The sequence below is a fragment of the Wickerhamomyces anomalus genome (genome assembly GCF_001661255.1).
Source record: "Wickerhamomyces anomalus NRRL Y-366-8 unplaced genomic scaffold WICANscaffold_4, whole genome shotgun sequence".
In the NCBI taxonomy this organism is placed as follows: domain Eukaryota; kingdom Fungi; phylum Ascomycota; class Saccharomycetes; order Phaffomycetales; family Wickerhamomycetaceae; genus Hansenula; species Hansenula anomala.
In genome coordinates this window covers 1,285,207-1,307,293 of record NW_017567113.1, presented here as the reverse complement: position 1 = coordinate 1,307,293, position 22,087 = coordinate 1,285,207, and the positions used below count along the sequence as shown (strand labels likewise).

Genomic DNA, 22,087 nt, shown 5'->3' with positions numbered 1-22,087 from the left:
GACATTATCATGATTCTCAACATATAAATGTGTATGCTCTATTTCCACTCTATTCAAATGTAGACGTATTCTCACAATTGACAATAGATTATAATACACAACCACTCTCATTCATACGATCCCAAACTACAATTATGTTTTCACTGTTATGATTGTACCCCTAAAACGATCGCAAAAAAAATATAAATAGAAGTTGAAATCCCCTTTTCAACCTCCGGCAGAAGACATATTATAATACTCTAAGACATCGATAAGGGAATTCCTCTATGTCGCAGATAGAATTGGTTAAATGTTGCAACATTATTCATTTCCAGGCTTACATATGAGTTTTCTTCAATTGGTTACAACTGATGCCCATTAATGAGAGCACCTAGTCAAATCATGAGGAAAAGTATACATTTGTTAAAAGTTTAGTATTCAATGTTGTGAAGATATAAGAAGACTTTTAAATCGTCATTATTATGATTCTAACACCAAAGAATATCATGTTATTTTCTTTATTCAATCCACGTAAGCATTAAAAGATACTATCAACATCAACCTTTACCTCAAACTGGCTGGTGAGTAAGTTCAGTTAGTGTCACGTGATCCATTCGCGGTTTTCGTGTAGAACTGTACTTTTTAAAAAAAAATCATTGTTTTCACCATTTTTAGACGTGTGTACTATTTTGTAATTAAAGCAGCTTTCTGGAAATCACCGATTATCATTATTTAGCGTTCGATATGACAGTGTGACACCCCTGTGATTTTTCTGGTTTTCAATATCAGTCATCCAGCTGCCTTGCATGAAATATAATGAGTGGTGTTTTCAATTTATACCGCTTGATTTCATGTTTTGGTTACTATGATGTATTGATGGATGTGCCAGACAGTTTTGTTTCTCATTTTTTGGGCGACTGGGGCTAGCTGATACAGCCATGTGTCTTGGTAAGTTGTTCTTGCAAGTCTGACAAGAATGAATTGGTTCAATTTAAAATAATGATCAAATACATTGATGAGATTGATTTAGTTATGTCATGATTGAAAAGACACTTCACAATAGAGCATTTTGGCGTATCTACATATGTATTAAAATACTGTGATGATATGGAGCAATATATTATATATTCTAGCCATGATTCCAGTAATATTTACAATACAATGATTTTCCCAATTACTTTGTGTAGCTGATGTTACTCATTCTTTTGTTGATTTGGTAGTGCTTAAGCCAATCAATCGCGAGCGAACAACAACTGTTGAAAAAAATCACGTCCCTAAACACATTTTGTATCTCGTCTGTAAACCCATCATCACTAATTTCTAACTGCCCTTTTGACAAGTTGATTGTATTACCGGAGCTTATTTAAGTATTTGTTAGGCATCACTCGTTTTTATGTTGGTATGCTTGTGAAGCGATCAAACTACGTCTGCTTTCTGATGGGTAGCGTGTTTTTTCCACTATATTGACGCCTTTTGGGTCATCATAATATTGGATAAAATGTTGTTGATGTCGCACAAAATTCCGACATCATCAATCACAAATTCAAATCAAGACCAACACCATTTTTGCTGATATCCTTTGTTGGTGGATATGATCAAGATGGCATGCAGGCTTATATTGACAATGTTGATTTTGAATGAAGATATGAGAAGAATTACTAAAATAATTCATTATCATGATTCTAAAACAATTGACATATTCTATTTTTATTATACATTATCGTTGTAGAGTTTCAAAGGTATTAAATCAATATTATGATTTTGGCTGGTGTAAACAACCACCTATATGAGCTCTCAGTCTAAATCACTTGCAACGTATAGTTTAGCAGTGGCCTTTCAAGATTGTAATTAAAGGACAGGGCAAATAGGTTGCTTCACTGGAAGTGTAAGTGAAATTTCTTCCAACAAACCTATGGGACCAGTTACTTTAGAACAACTAAAATCTACAACAATTGCAAGTAATTGAAAACTCATTTTAAACAACACTAACTATCCCCTCTTTCAATCTAGATTCAATCAAATCAGATGATTCCTCCAAAACTCCAGCTTCAACAAGTACTTTTGAAGTGTTTTCAACAACAGTTTCCCAATTCACTGTATCAACTTTACCTTCATTAAATTCAACAGTTTTGATCCATTCTTTTGCATCTTCTTCACTATAATCCAAGTTTGTATAAATATATTCAATGGCCTCTTGTTGATTCTTGTTGAAATAATCAATACCCAACTCAATTGCTTTTATGAAACCATCCAATTGTTCCCTTGCATTAGAAACCAATTCACTTCTAGCATTAATAACCCATGATGGCCATGGTGTATAAATTTCACCAATTTTTTTAACCTCTTTATTATCATAATATCTCTTTGTAGTGAAATGTTCCCACATGAACGCATCTGATGGTTCCACATCATTTTGTAAATTTACTGAATCTCTTAAATTCTTAAAATTGGACAAGATTGGGAACCCACTATAGAAAGGCTTTGTGAATCCTTGTTGTAATGCTAGGACAAAAGACATAACATGAGAACCTGACCCAATTCTTGAGATTGAAATACGTTTCCCTTGTAATTGATCTTGAGTTGTTAATTCATCTCTGTTGTAACCTGTACTGATTGACCAACGCAAAGGACTAGACACATAAGTACCAATCAATTTATAGTTCTCTTTACCCTGAGCAATCCCTCTAACGAAAGCTTCAGTCAACCCAATGGCTATATCTAGAGAATTGTCTTCAAGAGATTGGATCAAATGGCCCGACCCCGAAGGATATGGGATCAGTTCAACTTCGATTCCAAATTGTTTGAAGAAACCTTTCGACTGGGCAAATGCGATTGGAGTGGAGAAATGCTCTGGAACGTAACCAACTTTCAGAACCATGTTTAATATAGCTTGATTAATTTCTAATACTCCATTACATTGTTAAGCCTAATATTTATGGGTCAGTTCAAGGGTATATTACATTCGCGAAATTTACCCTCCGTTGATGGTTTCAGTTTTGGCGTCGTTTTGCGACCAGCCCAAAAGTCAATGACAAAAGGCCTCTTCACAACAACAACAGCCATCTTGCGAACCATCAATTGACCACAGATTTGCTTATAGAAAAAGAGAAAAGAACCAAATCACAAACCACTATATTATTTTTTTTCGCTATCCAAAAACGATGTCCATTCCTTTACAAAATGGGTTCCAGAATCAAACTCTGGAGCGAGTACTAGAGGACATTTTGGTTCGTTTTGTTATAAACGCCCCACCAGTGGATCTTTCAGACAATGCTAGAGTGTTTTTCCTTTTCGAAGAGGCTCATTGGTTCTATTTGGACTATGTGAGGTCCATCAATCCTTATTTACCAAATCTGAAAATGAAGGCTTTTTCTAAAAAATTGATTGAATTATTCCCATTGATTTGGAATGGTGGTGATCCTGATGAAGGTTTAAAAGAATTTGGTAATTATAAACAATCAATCCCAGTTAGAGGTGCTGCTCTTTTCAATGAAAGTTTGAGTAAAATATTATTAGTCCAAGGTGTGGAATCACCCAATTGGAGTTTCCCAAGAGGTAAAATTTCCATTGATGAAGATGATGTAACTTGTGCCATTAGAGAAGTTAAAGAAGAGACTGGGTTTGATATAACATCTTATATCAATAAGGATGATTATATTGAAAGAACTATTAGAGCTAAGAATTATAAGATTTATCTTGTAAAGAATATCCCTGAAGATGCTGAATTTAAACCTATTGTTAAAAATGAAATTAAAGAAATTGGTTGGAAAGATTTTAAAAGAGTTTCTAAAAAATCCAAGACAAATCCAAATAAATATTTTCTTGTATCAAGTATGATTAAAGCAATCAGTAATTGGATTAAAAAGAATAAAGGTGAAGTTAATGAAAACCAAATCAAGAAGGAAGTTGAAGCTCAATTAAAATACTTGTTAGGTATAGGCCAACAAGAGGCAAAACCAGCTATAGATCCTGGAAGAGAGTTATTAGAATTCATTCGTAACTCAACTGCAAAGAAACAACAAAAAGATGCATTAGAACAACAACAATCTGCTACACCACCTGTTTCAAATCTTCAACAATTTCAACAGCAACAACAACAATTTGCTTATCAACAACAAGCTCAAAACCCTGTCCCAAATTTTGGCTTCCAACCTCCATCTTTCCAACAATTACCATTCATTAGTCCATTTGCTCCTCCTCCACCTTTCATAAATGGTGTTCCAAACTTTCCATACCCTCAAATGTTTGCTCCATATCCAATTCCTCAACAACACTTTATGCATCATCAACCATTCCCACCACCTCCTCATCAACAGCAACAAGAACCATTCCCTGAAAGAGCTCCAAACCCTGAACAATTATCAACACCATCACAAGGTTTACGCCAAAGAAATGAACAAGAGAGTAAAGAGCTTTTATCTATATTGAATGGGAAATCTCAAACCAAGAAATCAAATAACTCAAGGGATTTATTGGATTTGTTCAATAAGAATAAGAATGATACTGGTGATTCAACTAGAAAAGTTACACTATTGAAAAGAGAAGATGCTCAGAAGAATGATGGTGGTAAGGATTATTCCAAGAACCTACTGGCTTTGTTGAATAAGAAACCAGAAAAGAAGGAAGAGATTATTGAACCAAAAGTTGAAGCTAAAGAAGAAAAACCTAAACTTAGAATGCTTAAAAGAGATGAACCAATTACTGAACATACACCTAAACCAGTTCTTGAAACAAAGAAACCAAGACAGGAAAGTCATGATGAAGATCGTTATGAATCACCACCTCCAAGTAAGGAATTATTAGAATTGATTAAACAATCAAAACAAGATGACGATGATGATATTGAAATTTTTGAAGATTACACAGATGATGAAGGTTATGATCAAGGTGAAGATGACCAAGAACAATTATACAGTGACTCTATAGCTTCAGTTAAAGATCAAAATGAAGTGGATCAAGATATACAACCAGAAGAATTTAACGATATTGATCCTGAATATGAATCTGATCAAGATATCATTAATGAACAAGTTCCTGAAGTTGAACAAGAACAATACCCTCAAACTTTTGAGGAGAAACCAAAACCAAAGCCAAAAAGCAAATCTAAACCAAAACAACAAAAACAAGAACCAGTTGCACCTACTGCAGTTGCTCCTCCAAAAAAATTTAAACTGTTGAAAAGAGGTGAAGATCTGGATGTTCCTAAACAACAAGAAGAGCAGCAATCAACACCTGAACCTGAACCAACCGTTGAAGAACAAAATGATGCAGATGTCATTGATGATGCTGCTAGTGGTACTTCAACCATCCAATTTTCAGATGATGATGATGAAGAGGAGGATGAAACAAAATACGATGAAAGTCAAATCACTGAAGAACCTGAAGATGTTGAAAAATTCAGAGATGAAGAAGATAAAACTCCAAAACTTGTTGATTCACAAGCTACTCACAATCTATTGAATTTGTTGCACAAATCAATACAACAACAGGAAGAAGATCCAATTACTGAAAACCAAGAGAGTGAACAACCTATATCACAAACAAGTTCATCAAATGGTGACCATTCTTTTTATTCAGCAGATTTGTCAAATGGTAAAGGTTCGAATGAATTGTTGAATTTATTACATGGTGGTAAACCATCATCACCAAAAGAGTCTGAGTATGCAACACCTGTTAATGATTTACCTTCAAGTTTTACCAAAGCTATAGATCCAATTGCTCGACCAGCTGAAGAAAAGAAAACTCCATCAAACACTTTATTAGATTTACTGAGAAATCCAAAATTGAAAGATATTGAACCTGTTGAACAATCAGAACCAACACCTTCAACTTCACAAAACTCTGGTGGTGCAGATTTATTAAATATTTTACACAAGAATAAATCACCAGAACCAATTCAAGAGCCTCAATTACAAACACCATCAAGTTCGAATAGTGGTAATGCAGGTGCTGACCTTTTAAGTCTTTTACATAAAAAGAAATCACCAGAACCTCAACAATCACAACCAGTTTTCCAACATGATAGATCTACAACAGGATCTCCAGCTAATGATTTATTAAACATGTTGCATCAGAAGAAACCAGAATCAGAATCAAATAATGTTAATAACAATGACGACGCTAATAATAATAATGGTTCTGCAAAATCAAATAATTCATTCTTTGAATTTTTAATGAAGAAATGATATTGATTTTTTTGTTTTTAGGGTTAAACAAGTTTTATGTATACTATAGTGTAGATTAATATTTTTTACGGGTACTGGTGAATATTATACATCATATTGTAGTACTGTCGATTAAAATTCGTACAAGTTATTCAATATCAAGCATTCATAAATATCATATCAACACCAAGAAAATTGTAGGATGTGCTTATTTGGTTGATATCTCAAGAGGCTAGTTAAACTAGAGCAGTTCTCCTGATTGTTATGATACAACGAAAATCAGTATCAACTTAATAGGTACCTGACCATGAATACCACTACATTCAATTTCGAATAATAAAAATGGAGGACCGAAACAGATCAAGAGGAGGGAAATTATTTTGCAAGATCCACATTCCTTTGATTGAATCGTCAATGTATTGATTTCTAAGTAATAAAAAGTATAACCATAGATGAATCTGATCTCACATATAAGCTAAGTAAATAATTCATGTACCGCTTGCATGGCCTTCTTAATAAGCTAAACTATATCCATATTAATGATTTTACGTTATGTGGATGATTGTTTTTTAGTACTAACCAGCTTTCATGTTGTAACTGCGAACAGCTCACAAAACTAACAAAAAAATATGTCAACAGCTCGCAAGGAATCCTTACTTTCACAATCAGAAATTGCGACGTAGGTAGATTCAAACAACCTCTAAACCCTTTTTAAATTCATTGTTTTTGGTTTTTGGTACTTACTACGTGAGTTTGATGGTGAGATTTCATCTTTGATTAAATGGTGTTAGGATGTATGTCACGTGATAAAAATTAAACACAGAAAACCAGAAAAAGTGAAATTTTTGTAGATGACTCCGTGGCCAAGCTGGTTAAGGCGTGTGACTGTTAATCACAAGATCGACAGTTCGATCCTGTCCGGGGTCGCTTATTTTTTTTACTTTTTTTTTACTATTGATTGATAGTTTAATAGTCAATTATCAACATATCTTGTTTGTAGAAGTATAGCTTCTGTTTTGGGCGAGTTATTAGCGTTCAAAGTGTGAAAAATGCTGGAAACTCGGGCCGTGTTTTTACAGGAGCGCGAAGTGGAAAAATAGAAAGAGTGTGCAATTTGAAGGCTTAAAGAAAGGAGATTTAGTATTTAGTAGAGATCAATTGAGCTTATGACCATTATTACCAGCTGAATCAATTGGCTTTAACGACGTTTATTAAATTCCCAAAGCCAACAAGCGAATTATGAATTCTGATTATTTTGGTCTGATCTGATCTGATTTGCTTTTCCGCGTTCGAGAAAAAAATCCTCGAGAATTCGTTTAAAAACAACAACAACAACAACAACAACAACGTTTCATTTGATCCAAACGGTTAAAAGAGACAAACAAAGATGGCAAAGACAAAGTCCACCAGCGGCGGTCTTCCAGAAGGTAGATACTTGAAACCAGAAGAAATTGAGTATGAATTCGGTGGTGTTCCAGGTGTCATTGGAATGGTTATTGGATTCCCATTGTTGATGTATTATATGTGGATTAGTACTCAGTTCTATAACGGTGCTCCAGCGCTTCCTGCTAAAGGTGAATCATTTGGTGATTTTGTCAATCATTTGTATCAATTGTTTTTAGAACATGGTGTTCCATCATGTAGAGCTTGGAGAATCTTTGGTACTTTTGTTATTGTTCAAGGTGTTTTCTATTATACTTTACCAGGTGTTTGGACTAAAGGTCAACCATTGAGACATTTGAAAAACAAACAATTGCCATACTTCTGTAATGCTATGTGGTCTTTTTACACAAGTGTTGTTCTTTCATTAGTTTTACATTTCACTGGTATTTTCCCATTATACACAATTTTGGATTTATTTGGTGAAATCATGACTGTTGCAATTGTTATTGGATTTGCTTTTTCAATTTATCTATACTTTTACACCTTATTTGTTTCATATGATTATCATCGTATGACTGGTAATCATTTATATGATTTCTTTTTAGGTGCACCATTAAACCCAAGAATTGGTATTTTAGATTTGAAAATGTTCTTTGAAGTTAGATTACCATGGTTTATTTTATTCTTTTTAACTTTTGCAGCTTCATTAAGACAATATGAACAATATGGTTACTTGACTCCACAAATGGGTACCTTATTATTAGCTCATTGGTTATATGCCAATGCTTGTTCAAAAGGTGAAGAGTTAATTGTTCCAACTTGGGATATGGCTTATGAAAAATTTGGTTTCATGTTGATCTTTTGGAACATTGCAGGTGTTCCATTCACTTATTGTCATTGTACTTTATACTTGTCATATCATGATCCAAAAGAATATGAATGGTCAACAGGTTACAACGTTTCATTAGTTGTTGTTTATTTAATTGCTTATTATTTCTTTGACACCACAAATGCTCAAAAAAATTATTTCAGAAAGCAATTAACTGGTGATTTCTCAGTTAGAAAGACTTTCCCATTCTTGCCATATCAAGTTTTGAAAAATCCAAAATACATCACCACTAAAACTGGTTCTCATTTATTAACTGATGGTTGGTATAAATTAGCAAGAAAGATCCATTACACTGCTGATTGGACCCAAGCTTTGATCTGGGGTCTTGCTTGTGGTTTCAACTCACCATTCCCATGGTTCTTCCCAGTTTTCTTCTTTATTGTCTTGGTTCATAGAGCTTTAAGAGATCAAAGAAAATGTGAAAAGAAATATGGTGAAGATTGGGAACGTTACACCAAGGAATGTCCATATTTGTTCATCCCATATGTCTTATAAGGAGATGGAATATACTTAGGGTTACTCTAGCACCAACTTTATATATTAAAAATAAAAGTAAAATATCTAATTATTCAAAAATTGTGTATTATGAGCGTCCCCGAACCATCTCTTTTTTTTTTTCTTTGGCGAAATGATTTTTTCCTTCTGGGAAGTTTTAACAAAAAAGTGTCAATTTTTTGGTCTTAGACGTCTGGGATCTTGAGCCGTTGACAGTTGTTAATCAGAGAGATTAGAGCATAAACTCCAACGCCGTCAAGGATCTAGGAGCAATTTTAGGGATTGAAAATACTTCCAGTGTTTTGTTTGGAAAGGACGAGACAGAGACCTCAAATAACAAGATAAATCATAATAAAGTCCGCTTAAAGGAAAATGTCATATTATAGCACACTAGAGGTGCTAGCTCTTTGTGATGCCCTAGATAAAGTGCCACACATACGACAGGGTGCAAATGGTCCGAAACGTTCAATAGGCGATTCAATTGAGAATGGTGAGGTGAAAATACCTAAATTATCCAAACCATACCAAAAACATGATTTCTTGGAGTTGGATTCAGTATATAAAGACAAGAAGCAACATCCAGTTCCCAAGGCTTATAACGATGATGTTATAAAGCAACAGATTTTATCTTCTTCAGAGGCTGCCAACTCATCACAATCAAGACCTAGTTTCATGCCTCAACAATCAGGTTCATTAAATGATACCCATCAACAACAAGCTAGAGCATTACAAAACAAAAAAGCACTTCAGCATCAAAATTTCCAAAACTCATCATCTAGACTCCCTGGGTTATCCACCCCAACTGCCTTTGCCAGTCCTCAAGCATTGAATAGATCATCTATAACGTCAACACCAACTACCCCTACACTTCACAAACACTTTGATACCTATACACCAAGAATAAATTCCAAGAACAATTCTGCATCAACTTCAAGATCTTCTACACCAGGAATTACTCCACATAATGCTGGACAGACTTTGAATGATGATGGAACTCACGAAGAATGTGAATTTTGTCATAGAATTTTCAGAGGTCCTAAATCATCAACTCATAAGCAGCAACATATCAAAAGAATACATCCTGATTCTTATGTGAGGAAGAAAGGTGGTATCAAAAGAGATAAATCATTTACAACAATAAGGTTTGATTAATAAAAGATTCTAATGTACATTTAAGTTTTGGCAAAAAACACACACAGTATACGTAGTTATTCTAATCTTGTTCAGCAATGGATACTAAACGTTCATCAATTTCATCAGGAGTCAAAGTGAAAAATTTCTCTGGAGTTGCAACACCAATTTCAATATCATTTTTTCTAAATTCAGTGTTTAAAGTATTTGACAAAGTGATTATAGCAAATTCCACAACTTGTTTCCAATCACCTTCAACATGATCCTTCTTTTTATATTTCTTCTCCAATGCAGTTGTCAATTCTTGTTGTTTTGGACCAGTAGCATTAGCTTTTGAACCAACATAATAACCAGCTGGATCTGTCTTGTATAATAAAGGACCAAATTCATCATCAACTGAACAAAACGTCAATGCAACACCTAAGGGTCTCATATATGCTCTTTGTGTGTATATCTGGGATAAGTTGGCCATTCTTTTGGACAATGCATCCACAGGCATTTGATAACCATTTTTATAATGGAATTCTGCAGCTTCAGCTCTAGCTCTTAAAGCTTGAGATCTAGCATCAGCAATTGAACCAGTAGCGACAAGACCGATCTTTGGTGTTATTGGGAAGATGTATGACACGGTTTTTGGGTCCAATAATTTATCAGGGACTTTCTTTTGGGAGATTATTACAACAGAGTCTTTACCTGTGACACCCATGGCATTTAAATTTGAAGAGTTGATGGCTTTGAAGGCATATTCGACTTGATAAAGTCTTCCTTCTGGTGAGAAGATGGTGATGTGTCTATCGAAACCTGCTGCTCCTGACATTTGGGATTATTTGGGATGAATTGAATTGGGAATGAATTGAATTGGAGCTGAAATGTTAATTCCTTGCAGTTGCCACTGATTTGATTTGGTTTTTTGAGCTTTTCGAGATTTCTATCACCATTTGGGGACAGGGCCGTGTAACCATTGGAATAGAGTGGATAATATTGGGGGTTTCATGGTGGAAATTATATTGAAATAATGGTAATAATTTAGAGAATATAATGAAAATACTTTATATTAGTTTAACATAGCCTTACGACGCTTTATTAAGTGAAATACACGCTTTTACATACATTTCTATTGAATTCGCGAATGTTCAAAAGACGGGTAAAATTCGAGGTGAGGAAATACTCAAATTGCAAAAAAAAGCATAAACTAGTTTACATCAAACTTCATCCAAAACACTGTTCCTATAAAACACTGGTGTTGATGTTATCAAGATGACAGAGGATACTTTCTTTACCGACGCCAAAACACAAAAGAAAAAACCACTTTATCAGCCCAATTCCATATATTCTCCTCATGTATCTTATCATTACAATCCAAATGTTGGTGAATACCATTATGGTGTAAAGCATCCAATGAAACCCTTCAGATTAATGCTTACAGATCATTTAGTGATCGGATATAAATTATATGAGAAAATGGATGTATACATACCCAAACCTGCCTCTAGAGATGAATTATTAAATTTCCATTCAGAAGACTATGTTGATTTTTTACAAAAAATTACTCCAGATAATTTATCAAAATATTCAAATTTATTAAAAGATTTCAATATAGGTGATGATTGTCCCGTGTTTGAAGGGGTTTATGATTATAGTAAACTATACACAGGTGCTTCATTAGATGCCACTTCAAAATTGATTAGTGGAGCTTCTGATATTGCAATAAATTGGTCTGGTGGGTTACATCATGCTAAAAAATCAGAACCAAGTGGGTTTTGTTATGTTAATGATATTGTGTTATCGATATTGGATTTGTTAAGATACCATCCTAGAGTGTTGTACATCGATATAGATTTACATCATGGTGATGGTGTTCAAGAAGCTTTTAATACAACTGATAGAGTTATGACTGTGAGTTTCCATAAATATAATGGATTGTTTTTCCCAGGTACTGGTAATGTTGATGAAGTTGGTGTTGGTAAGGGGAAACACTATGCTATAAATGTTCCTCTAAATGATGGGATTGATGATGAATCATACATACGGTTATTTAAATCTATTATGGACCCTTTAATAACGTCTTTTAAACCAACAGTGATTGTTCAACAATGTGGTGCAGATTCTTTAGGTTGTGATAGATTGGGTTGTTTCAATTTAAACATTAAAGCCCATGGTGAGTGTGTCAAATTTATTAAGAGTTTTGGTATTCCTTTATTAGTTCTTGGTGGTGGTGGGTATACTCCAAGAAATGTTTCAAGATTATGGTGTTATGAAACAAGTATAATGACTGATGTTACATTAGATTCTAAATTACCTGAAAACATACCGTTCAGAAATTTTTTCAATCCAGATTGTTCATTACATCCGAATCTAGGGGATAAATTAGATAATAAAAATTCAAGAAAATACTTGGAAAATGTTCGTACAAAGATTTTGGAACAATTAAGGTTTTTGAATGGTGCTCCAAGTGTTCAAATGAGTGAAATCCCACCAGATTTCAGTAAGTTGTCTAAAGAAGAAGAGGATGAGATTAATGAATTGAATAATGAAGAAAGAATGATCATAGATGCCAAAGATAATGCTAGAATCGGTGAACTAGAAGCATGAACAGAATGCCTTATTTCTATATTATTAATGATATATAATGCCTAATGACTAATTATAAATAAACTTACATTGTACTTTTCAAAAAATCTTGATGCACTTGAATATTTGCACAAACTTGTGTAATATTTTCCTTTTCAAATAATTTCAAATTTAAATGAGACTCACATAATAAGTAATGCATATTATTCCATTGGAACATTTCAAAATCATAACCTATTCTTGATGCCATATTTGGTCCATACATTCTAACTCTTTTATCATTATCAAACATGGTTTTCTCATTCTCCAACTTGACTGGATCCAATTTAGGGAAATTCGCATGAATGAACAAAATTCTTGGATCAGTTCCATCATCTTGTCCAGTTTCATGTTTATTAAAATCTTGAACAGGATCAAATTGTCCCATACCAACACCATGGAAATTACCTTCATCATCATGTCTCCCCAAGGCAACCAAATTTTCATGCATTTGATAAAAAGGTTTGTTTGAGGCAACTGCTGCAGACAAGAAAGTTTCTTTATCACCTTGACCTAACCCACCTTGTGATAATAATGGATAATAATATAGTGGACCATAGATGTTATAATAGAGCGAAAGAAACATTGTATCCAAATGCATAGTTTTATTTATCAACACTTGGCCAGATTCACTAGTTGGATCTGGGATTGCACCTTTGAAATGATGGAAAGGGATATCAGTTTGAAGTTTCTCCTTTTCTGTAACGCCATTCATGACTCTGGTGTTTTCATCAACAGTTATATTAGCAATCTTGTAATAATCTAATGAAGTTGCTCTTCTCCAAAAATCTGGCCAAATCACTAAACCTTTTGATTTTAATGGATCTTGATGGAATATATGATCTGGTATATATGCAGGAATGTTATCAGCATCTAGTAACAATACTGTCTCGAAACTTGAAACTAATATAGCCAATGCCTTGTATTGGAATCCACCAATTTCAAATTTATTCATAGTCTCTTCTCCAAGGACATCAGGCAAGAGCAAACATTTGGCATTCATTGACGGTAGTACAATTTCACATAATTCTTGTTCATAATCTTCGTTTGTAGGAATGAGAACTTCAACAGGTAATGTTGATCCAATGTTTCTTAGAGTTCTTATTGACATTAATGATAACCAGTTAAACTTACCACCACCAACATAAACTATCCCCTCGCCTTTATATAGTTGATTAGCGTGTTTAGGGAAATTAGCAACAACTTGTGAATGTGATTTTTGTAAAGCTTCAACTTCTTCAGGTTTGACATCTAGGAAGCCTTGAAGGTATTCTTTTGTGAAGACCAAATCAGTTTCTTCATCAAACCTGATGTTTTTCACTCTTTGATCTGTTTTATATGTATCTAATCTTGGTATTTTTGGATCAGCTTCATTAATGATTTGGAAAAGTTTACTAAATAGCTGCTGTTTACTGGAAAATGTCTCTGATTTATCTTCATTCCCGAAAAATGGGAAATCAATATCTGGTATATCTGGTAAATCTGGTAGTTTATCCTTGAGTTTGTCAAGATCTGGTAAATTTCCCTTTATCGAATCTATTGTTTGATCATAATCTTTGAACGAGACAAAATTGATGATGAGAATGATGATCACCAGTACAGTGGAGACTATGACTAGCTCTTTGCGACGTGCCAGACGCTTGTACCCGTGAAGAAACTCTCTAAACATACGAACTAGTCTCTCTTCTCTGGATCTGTAAGGCGTGTAATCTCAACAATGTCTTGCTATTGTTCAAATAAATCTTCAACTTTTGATCTCGAGCAAAAAAAAGTTTCGCGACAAAAAGATTGCTGTTGTAAGACTCCGCGCATATCCGGTACCAAGAAACCGTTTGCAAATCGAAAACTAGATTATACAGAAACATACACAGAACAAAGATTCTAAAAGGGGTATTGTATAAATAGAACTAGCATAAACATCAAAAGAATATAAAAATATAAAGTACACATAATCAAATCAAAAAAAAGGTTCATGGATGCTTAACCAGAAAATCAACATGTTGATGAATCTCTTGACACATTGTGGTTCTATTCTCCTTTTTAAAAGTATCAAGCTCAATTCTCAAATCACACAACAAATGCTCCATATTTCTAAACTGAAACAACTCAAAATCATACCCAACAAGCCCCTTCATCGGACCAAACATTCTAACTCTTTCTTCCCCTTCGAACAACTTTCTTTGTTCTCTCAATTGTACAGGATGTAATTTTGGAAAATTTGAATGAACAAACAACATTCTTGGCCCCTTTTTCTCTTCTTCAGTTTTAGCAATAGAGTTCAAGTGATCTTGAATAGGATCAAACTGACCCATTGCAACACCAACGAAATGACCATCTTTTTTAAATCTCCCCACTGCATGAACTGATCTTCTGACTTGGAAATATGTGTTTTGTAATGCAACAGAAGCTGCTAAGAATGTTTCTTTATCACCTTCACCAACAACACCTTGAGATAATAATGGATAGTAGTATTTAGGTCCATAACTGTTGTAATATAGTGCTAAAAACATATCATGTAAATGAGTCTCTTTGTTCAATATAAATTGACCAGATTCACTAGTTGGATCTAATAATGAACCTTTCATATGGTGTAATGGGAAATATTTTTTATCATTCTCAGTGAATCCAGGTAAAACACGTTCATCAGAACTAACTTCAATACCAGTAATGTTATAAAAATCTGGAGATGTTGAACGTTTCCAAAAATCTGGCCAAACAATCATACCTTTTGATTTGAAAGGTTCATTTCTGAAAATAACATCAGGGACATAAGCAGCTAAATTATCAGCATCTAATAACAAGACATTCTTGAAACTTGAAACTAATAAGGCTAATGATTTATATTGATAACCTCCAAATTTCAACATTGAATAAGTTTCATTACCTAAAATCTCTGGAAGGTATAAACATTTAGCATTTAGAGATGGCAAGACATTTTCACATAAATCTGCTTCATAATCAGCCTGATTAGGTATCATAACTTCAACTGGGAGTTCTGAACCGATGTTTCTGAGTGATTTAACAGACATCAAAGCCATCCAGTTGAATCTACCACCACCGACAAAGACAATACCATCACCTTTATAAATATCTTTAGTGGTGATGTTTTCGAACTTAGGAACAATTGAAGAATGAGATTCTTTCATTTTTTCCAATTCAGTTTCATTCAATTGTAAAAATTCAGATAAGTATTCTTTTGAGAATTGAATTTTGGAATTATCATTGAACCCAACGTTTGGGATTCTTGCTCCAGATTTATATCTATTAAAAGGTGCTACTTTTGGGTCAGCATCTCTAATGAGTTGGAAAACGGTGTTGTAAAGTTCCTTTGGCTTAGTTATCACATTTTGAGGTTCAGGTTTGACTCTGACGGTTATTTCAACCGATTCAATAGGTTCTTTTGGCTCTTTTGGTTGTTCTTCCTGCTTTGGCTTCTCTTCTTTTGGTGTTTCTGGTTCCAGTTTTGTGATATTCTGTGACTTTTCAATAATGACACTAACCGTGTCAGTGATATCAATAGAGTTGTAAACAAGCACAAAAGAAATGATTGTAGATAGAACAAGTAGGGCAAAGATCTTTGAACGATTGACAGATCTGTTGAATGAGTGAAGAGAGCCTCTCATGATGGATGTGATTAAATTGTATGACGACCAAGAGAAGCTGCAAACAGGCCAAACATGCTCCTCTCCCCAGCTATTTATAATGTAAATATCCGTATCAGCAGCTAAAATAGTGGAGGGAAAATAAATTCTGAGACTACCATCGTATTGATAATCCGTTTGAAACTGAAATCGAAAAGCCCAAAACAAGCCATCAAGAAGAGATTAGATTTCTTTGGAAAGAGCTTAGCAGCCAACTAGAATGAGCACCATTAGCAACCATCATATTGACCATCCATACATTCATCATCCATAGTACGTACCACTTGTTCCAAGCCCAAGGTTCTCAAGCCATGATCGTTCACTTTGGAAAGCTTGTCTGAGACTAAAAATAAAAAACCACAACATCAACATCAAAACTCTAAAAGACGCGTCTGTGCACTTTTGATGCTCAATTATACGGCCAACCAGCCAAACAGAGCTCAAGGAATCGCGTATCACAGTTATTCTTTTCCGCTTAGTCAACCCCCAACCACGAGTAAAGAGCTTATCTCTACAAACTGAACAGATACAACAGCATACAACCAGTAAATCAACAGTATATCCAACTCCTCTCTCCATCACCATTCAATCGATGATACCTCATGGTTTTCCAGTTGTAAAATGACAGGTTCAAATTCAAACCCCCGAATAAAGTTCTTTGTTCGTAAAAAATGGTGTTTTTGACACAATCTTTTTGTCTCGCGAAAACCAAAAAAAGCTTTTTTTTTCAAGTGGTTGGAACTTGGGCTAGGCCTGATACACAACTACAAACTAGGTAAAAAAAAATCACACATAAATACAACTAAACAACATTTTAATCAATATACTTCAAATCGGCCTTTGTATTTGAACAAAGTGTCTTTAAAAGATGGAAACAAAGTGTCTTGGTTAATGGTTTCCCTTCATAAAGCTTCAAAAGTAAAAAAGTACCCAAACACAATTTTTCCAATTCAGTAGTGAATTTACAATAACCTTCTAAAGCTTGAGCATCACCACCTCTAGATGTTTTCAAGGTCAACAAATATCTATTAACAGCCCAAGCAACAATATCTTTAGTTTCCTCTTCTTGTCCTTCAATCTCAGCCAATTTTGCAGTTCTAGTTGGTCCTAATAAATCTCCATAAGATAAAAACTCATGTTCAGCTTGATCAAATGAAACGGTTTGACGAGTTAAAAAGGATTTCAATTCATTACGACAATTAACAATTTGTCCTTGAGCAGAATGTAAAACCCTTTCAAATTCATATTCATCAATGTTAAAAGTTTTAACAAAATATTCAGCATTTTTAAAATCACTTTGGAAAATTCCTCTTGCAACTAATCTTGCAGCAGTTTGTTTCAATTGTAAGACACCATGATCAAAATTGATATCTGAGATATCAATGATTGATGCAACACCAAATAAAAGATTAGTTTGTGCCATGTTATCAACGTTACCACTTTCAATAGAAGACATGATTAATGTGTACTATTGTTCTCAAGATTGATTGACCTGAATGATGAAAAGTGACAGGATCTTTGGGAAGAAACTATCATTTTTATAGACATTCTTCACTCTCAGCTATTGAACAGAAAATGATAATTAGTTTGACACTTTCTGTTATCAAAATGGTGATTGTTTTCTGTTCAGTATACAAAATCGTTACTGTCACGTGATCTGCACTCTACATACAAAAACAACTCAGAGAACTTATATCAATTACGTCTACAATGAGATCTTATCAAATCTAGTGCGATGAATATTATACATTGTAATGCTTAGTTTAATGGTCCAAAATACCTCGTTTGGTCATGCATCTAGCCCACTCATCAAGATGACACTCACTAGAATTATTTGAAACTGGACTGTATTCATTCAACTGTGATAATAAAAAAGGTAATTGATACTGCATCCTCATTTTCCAAATACATTCATCAATCAATTCTTGATGTAACTCCTTAAAATGTCGATATTGTTCAAAATCATGGAAAATAAATGGTTTATCTGGGGATTCTATTGGTTCAATGACAGGAAATTGTTCCTCCTCTTCATCAATTGACACTTCATCCTCCTCATCAGCAGTATCTCTTGTTGATTCCAGCATGCTCGTCATCTCACTGGGGATGATTATTCGTGATATATTCGTCACATATTCTTTTAATTTTGATTGGACTTCAGCTTCAGTAAAAGCATGAAATTTATTTTGCGGTAATGGTGCCGGCTTATCTGCTGGAGAGTATGACTTTCTGGATGGCCGTGGTGGAGATGGTGAAGGTAGTGAAGATGGTGGTGAGCTTGACTCAAATGGTGGAGATGGATCTTGAGTGGACTGCTTTGCATTTGAATTAGGATCTGATGAAAGTGCTGATTGATGTTGTGCAGGTGAGGAATATGGGGGTGGGTCCCGTGGTAGGTTCTGTCCAGATAATACATTGTTATTATGAGTAGTCACAGGTGCTGGAGCTATCTGAAGTGTTTCTCTTTGAGGTGGGTTTGTTGGCGTTGAATTCTGTTGATTTGCATAATCTTCTGACAAAATAAGCTTCATAATATAATCTGGAGTTTGTAAAATGTGTCTTAAATAATGTGGATCAGTTTCCTCAAGATCTTGGAGTAACATATCAGCAATTTCATCAGAGAGCAGGATATTTTGGCAAGTGCGAAATGGTCCTAACCTTGAGCTATCACAAGGTTCCCCTAAGGTTTGAAGACAATATCCCGCATCTAGTGGGATGAAGTAGTTGTTTGTCATAATACTTTGCCCATCCACATTAACACAAACAGTTGGTTGATAAACCTCACTATCTGAAGAATGATCATTTTTAATATGGTGAAGCCAAATATGCAAATAGTAACCTGAAAGCAAATTTCCATCCGCATTATGACAGAATCCTGACATTTTCAAACATGGTTCATTAGAATCCTTAAAAGGACAAATAGCATGTAATCGGTAGCTCTTGTGGTTCACAACAAAACCAATAAATGGCAACTCAGCATTGAATGAAGGGCTGACACCATGTTTTGTCCCCATATGTTTTAAATATTCATCAGTGAGTGTGTCGTAAAATATGGGCTTCTTAACAACACCTAATCTTTCATCTCTTTCATTAAATGGATGACAAAGTGGACACAATACCTCAACTTTTGGAATCAATTTAGGTTCACCGCCAACCCGTACCCTTCTTTTCCAAGCAGAACAAACATTTGTGCAATAATAAAGCTTTAAAGGGTTATATTGGTTCCATGATGTGAATGAACCTCGTGGAGCTACACCAAAACATTCTTTGTAGCCATCTAGAAACTTATCAACCTCTCTGTATTCATGCAAATGTCTGACAACTCCTTGAGCAATATGATGAACCACTTTCACTCTTTTTCTATTTACATCGTGAACTGAAGCATTGTGTTGAACAGCTGCATTATTCATGGTTTCGATAGCTTTTCACTAGCTAATTTTGCTTTTGAATTCTCAACATGCACCAATAACACCATCTCTGGAAGCGTTCGATCATCTTGAATATTCCTTGTCTTCTCTTTTCCTTCTTTGGTGTACAAATACGTTGTTGTTGTTTGAGTAACAGCCTTAATTTTTGTAAGCAAACATTACATAATCACTACAGAACAAATTCGCGAAGTCATAAAGGTCATATTCATTCAAAATTCATCAATATTGTAGGAGAAACCCCTGCTATGCAAATGGAACTAGATCCATGATTTTTTCATCATTGACACCGTTCCACCTGTTTTGAATTCTCCTATAGGAATAATTAGCACTATAGATCTCCAGCTCCATTAAGCATTTGAAATAACTTTCCACTTTCAACTTATCTTCAACATTTATACAATTCATCCCACAAGCTAATAAAGGACCATGAAGCATCAATAGCCTTGTATCACTAGAATCCAATACTTGGTTCCCTTTGTAAAAATAACAATTTTTCAACATCCTGCTAACTAAATCCTGAACTAAATAATGATCAGTGGGTAATTTCAAGAAATCATTATAAATCTTGAGTAGTAGAGCATCAACATGTAATTGGTGTATTAAATCAAACCATGAATACACTATATCAGTATTGATACCATAGCAAGAAGCAGGTAGTATGATTTTCTCATCAGTATCTTGAAAATTTGGATGCATTGGATTTTGTAATGAGATTATTATTGAAGAACTAGCAACTTGAAACTCTTTAGCACTATGAATTAAACTCATTTGAAATAATAAATCCATCGAATCCAGTTTTTTCAATTTGAAAAACTCTCGATACATGATGATTGCCTCTGTTGAATATCCTAGAAACACATTATATCCATTAGGCATTAATAGTCCAATATCTATTGCAAATTCACTATTCTCTCCGTATAATCCAACATCCAACAGATTATCCAGCTCATGAACTTTCCCAGTTCCATAAGTAGTTAAGCCAGCCAAGATTTCAATAGCTGCGAACCAAGACTTGGCCAATAATAAAGATGGTGTTTGATAAATTTTGATATATTTGTTGAAAAGATCTTTGGCACCACGTAAATGTACTCTCCAATTATTGGAAGTAGAGTCAGCAGCTAATAACAAGACAGTAAGTATCAATGGTTCAATATTCTGAAGGATGTTTGCATGGTGTTGAAACACGTTATTCATATTTTTCAAACAAGTTGAAACGTATTTTAATTTTGCTTGATCCTTTGCGGCTAGTGATAACATTGCAGCCAATAGATAAGGAGATGTCTTTGCATGATTTATCAATATTTCATTGCATAGGTTTTGTTCCAAGGGCATTAACCAAGCGCTTATCTTATCATAAAAAATCTCCAGGTAATGGTTATGAGGTTCCTGTAGATCAAAAGAGCCTAGTACATTTTGCTTCTTGGTCATTTCACTCAATGTCAAATCCATTATGAAGTCATCTAATTGGGATCCACCACCTTCAGGCCCTACTGCACTTTCAAATAGATCATTAGCTAGAAGTGTAGCTTCATTGATGATTTCCTTCTTATGGTCTCTATTTTCAGAAGTAGCCGTGCTAGCTGGACTTGTCTCTTCTATTGGTGGTTCACCGATGTCATTATTACTCACAATGTTATACTCTATTTTCACATTCTTTGGGCCAGCTGAATTGGTGGATTGAGGAAGGCATAAACTTCTTGATTCACTAAACTTGAAATTTTTGACATAGATGCAGGATTTACCTAAATGTGAACATTGCCAACACTCTGGTTTTCCCTCGTCGCATTTGAGCTTTCTTCTTTTGCACTCTTTGCACCCATTTCTACTATACTGTCTCTTCTTCCTCTTTTGAACAGCTTTTTCTCCTTCTGCCATGGCTCAATACCTTTCTAAAGTGTTCTTATGGTAACCGTTTTCATTGTTTTGGTTATGGGTCAAAAAAAAATTGGTTTTCAGATCAAATTCGCGAACATCATCTTCAATATAAATTAACTTTGACGGATTGAGCAGGAATTTGGTGAAGAGAGAGTGTGGTGTTGTTCATTTGGTGGTTGATTCAGTTATTTATTACTTTAAACTATCTATTATTTAAAAGTCAAAGTTACATTTAAATAACTCGTTCCACTTCCCTTTCATCGTCTGATCAACCCTCGAGAGCCCATTATGTCCCACTAATTCCCAACATTTGATAGCAGCAAATCCACCTTTTTACACCCAGGAAAAGAGAGAAAGCACACCAATAATCATTAAGATACCAACTACATAACACTCCAACACTATAACCATTTCAAACCACCTCATCACCACCAAAACTCCTCCAAAAAACCCTCCAAAGCACCTCAATGTGCCCCAGCGTGTGGCCGCAACCGC

The 22,087-nt window shown here is 34.5% G+C and overlaps 11 protein-coding genes and 1 non-coding gene across 12 annotated transcripts; 5 read left to right on the top strand and 7 right to left on the bottom strand.

The window, feature by feature from the left end:
- Positions 1–1,954: 1,954 nt before the first annotated feature.
- WICANDRAFT_84772 (substrate-binding domain-containing protein) lies at positions 1,955–3,202 on the bottom strand (the record flags this gene model as incomplete). Its single annotated transcript, XM_019185776.1, has 2 exons — positions 1,955–2,844; positions 3,193–3,202. The coding sequence occupies 2 exons, from the start codon at positions 3,200–3,202 to the stop codon at positions 1,955–1,957; spliced, it is 900 nt and encodes a 299-aa protein (XP_019038338.1).
- DCP2 (decapping enzyme complex catalytic subunit) lies at positions 3,189–3,746 on the top strand (the record flags this gene model as incomplete). Its single annotated transcript, XM_019180995.1, has 1 exon — positions 3,189–3,746. A coding segment is annotated over one exon (558 nt), but the record flags the coding sequence as incomplete, so codon positions are not given.
- Positions 3,747–6,996: 3,250 nt separating this feature from the next.
- WICANDRAFT_t93 lies at positions 6,997–7,070 on the top strand. The gene has a single exon. It is a non-coding gene; the product is annotated as a tRNA-Asn (tRNA).
- Positions 7,071–7,252: 182 nt separating this feature from the next.
- On the top strand, positions 7,253–9,003 carry ERG4 (delta(24(24(1)))-sterol reductase). The gene has a single exon (XM_019180312.1). It carries the CDS (start codon positions 7,531–7,533, stop codon positions 8,908–8,910), a length of 1,380 nt encoding a protein of 459 aa, XP_019038336.1. The 5' UTR covers positions 7,253–7,530; the 3' UTR covers positions 8,911–9,003.
- A 279-nt stretch (positions 9,004–9,282) lies between these two features.
- WICANDRAFT_63625 (uncharacterized protein) lies at positions 9,283–10,062 on the top strand (the record flags this gene model as incomplete). The annotated part of the gene is made up of 1 exon (XM_019183582.1): positions 9,283–10,062. The coding sequence occupies one exon, from the start codon at positions 9,283–9,285 to the stop codon at positions 10,060–10,062; it is 780 nt and encodes a 259-aa protein (XP_019038335.1).
- Positions 10,063–10,123: 61 nt separating this feature from the next.
- SCL1 (proteasome core particle subunit alpha 1) lies at positions 10,124–10,858 on the bottom strand (the record flags this gene model as incomplete). Its single annotated transcript, XM_019181864.1, has 1 exon — positions 10,124–10,858. The coding sequence occupies one exon, from the start codon at positions 10,856–10,858 to the stop codon at positions 10,124–10,126; it is 735 nt and encodes a 244-aa protein (XP_019038334.1).
- Positions 10,859–11,298: 440 nt separating this feature from the next.
- Positions 11,299–12,633, top strand: HOS2 (histone deacetylase HOS2; the record flags this gene model as incomplete). Its single annotated transcript, XM_019185775.1, has 1 exon — positions 11,299–12,633. One exon carries the CDS (start codon positions 11,299–11,301, stop codon positions 12,631–12,633), a length of 1,335 nt encoding a protein of 444 aa, XP_019038333.1.
- Positions 12,634–12,703: 70 nt separating this feature from the next.
- WICANDRAFT_13272 (alpha-mannosyltransferase) lies at positions 12,704–14,056 on the bottom strand (the record flags this gene model as incomplete). Its single annotated transcript, XM_019180566.1, has 1 exon — positions 12,704–14,056. A coding segment is annotated over one exon (1,353 nt), but the record flags the coding sequence as incomplete, so codon positions are not given.
- Positions 14,057–14,621: 565 nt separating this feature from the next.
- On the bottom strand, positions 14,622–16,274 carry WICANDRAFT_32668 (alpha-mannosyltransferase; the record flags this gene model as incomplete). Its single annotated transcript, XM_019181993.1, has 1 exon — positions 14,622–16,274. The coding sequence occupies one exon, from the start codon at positions 16,272–16,274 to the stop codon at positions 14,622–14,624; it is 1,653 nt and encodes a 550-aa protein (XP_019038331.1).
- An 832-nt stretch (positions 16,275–17,106) lies between these two features.
- WICANDRAFT_69501 (uncharacterized protein) lies at positions 17,107–18,029 on the bottom strand (the record flags this gene model as incomplete). Its single annotated transcript, XM_019184168.1, has 1 exon — positions 17,107–18,029. Exon 1 carries the CDS (start codon positions 17,746–17,748, stop codon positions 17,107–17,109), a length of 642 nt encoding a protein of 213 aa, XP_019038330.1. The 5' UTR covers positions 17,749–18,029.
- Positions 18,030–18,055: 26 nt separating this feature from the next.
- WICANDRAFT_79653 (uncharacterized protein) lies at positions 18,056–19,699 on the bottom strand (the record flags this gene model as incomplete). The annotated part of the gene is made up of 1 exon (XM_019184928.1): positions 18,056–19,699. The coding sequence occupies one exon, from the start codon at positions 19,697–19,699 to the stop codon at positions 18,056–18,058; it is 1,644 nt and encodes a 547-aa protein (XP_019038329.1).
- A 261-nt stretch (positions 19,700–19,960) lies between these two features.
- On the bottom strand, positions 19,961–21,592 carry WICANDRAFT_63619 (Zn(II)2Cys6 transcription factor; the record flags this gene model as incomplete). Its single annotated transcript, XM_019183581.1, has 1 exon — positions 19,961–21,592. The coding sequence occupies one exon, from the start codon at positions 21,590–21,592 to the stop codon at positions 19,961–19,963; it is 1,632 nt and encodes a 543-aa protein (XP_019038328.1).
- Between the last annotated feature and the right edge of the window lie 495 nt (positions 21,593–22,087).

Bases quoted from the DNA above. Each gene is read 5' to 3' on its own strand.
- ERG4 (XM_019180312.1), top strand. From the start codon at position 7,531: ATGGCAAAGACAAAGTCCACCAGCGGCGGTCTTCCAGAAGGTAGATAC.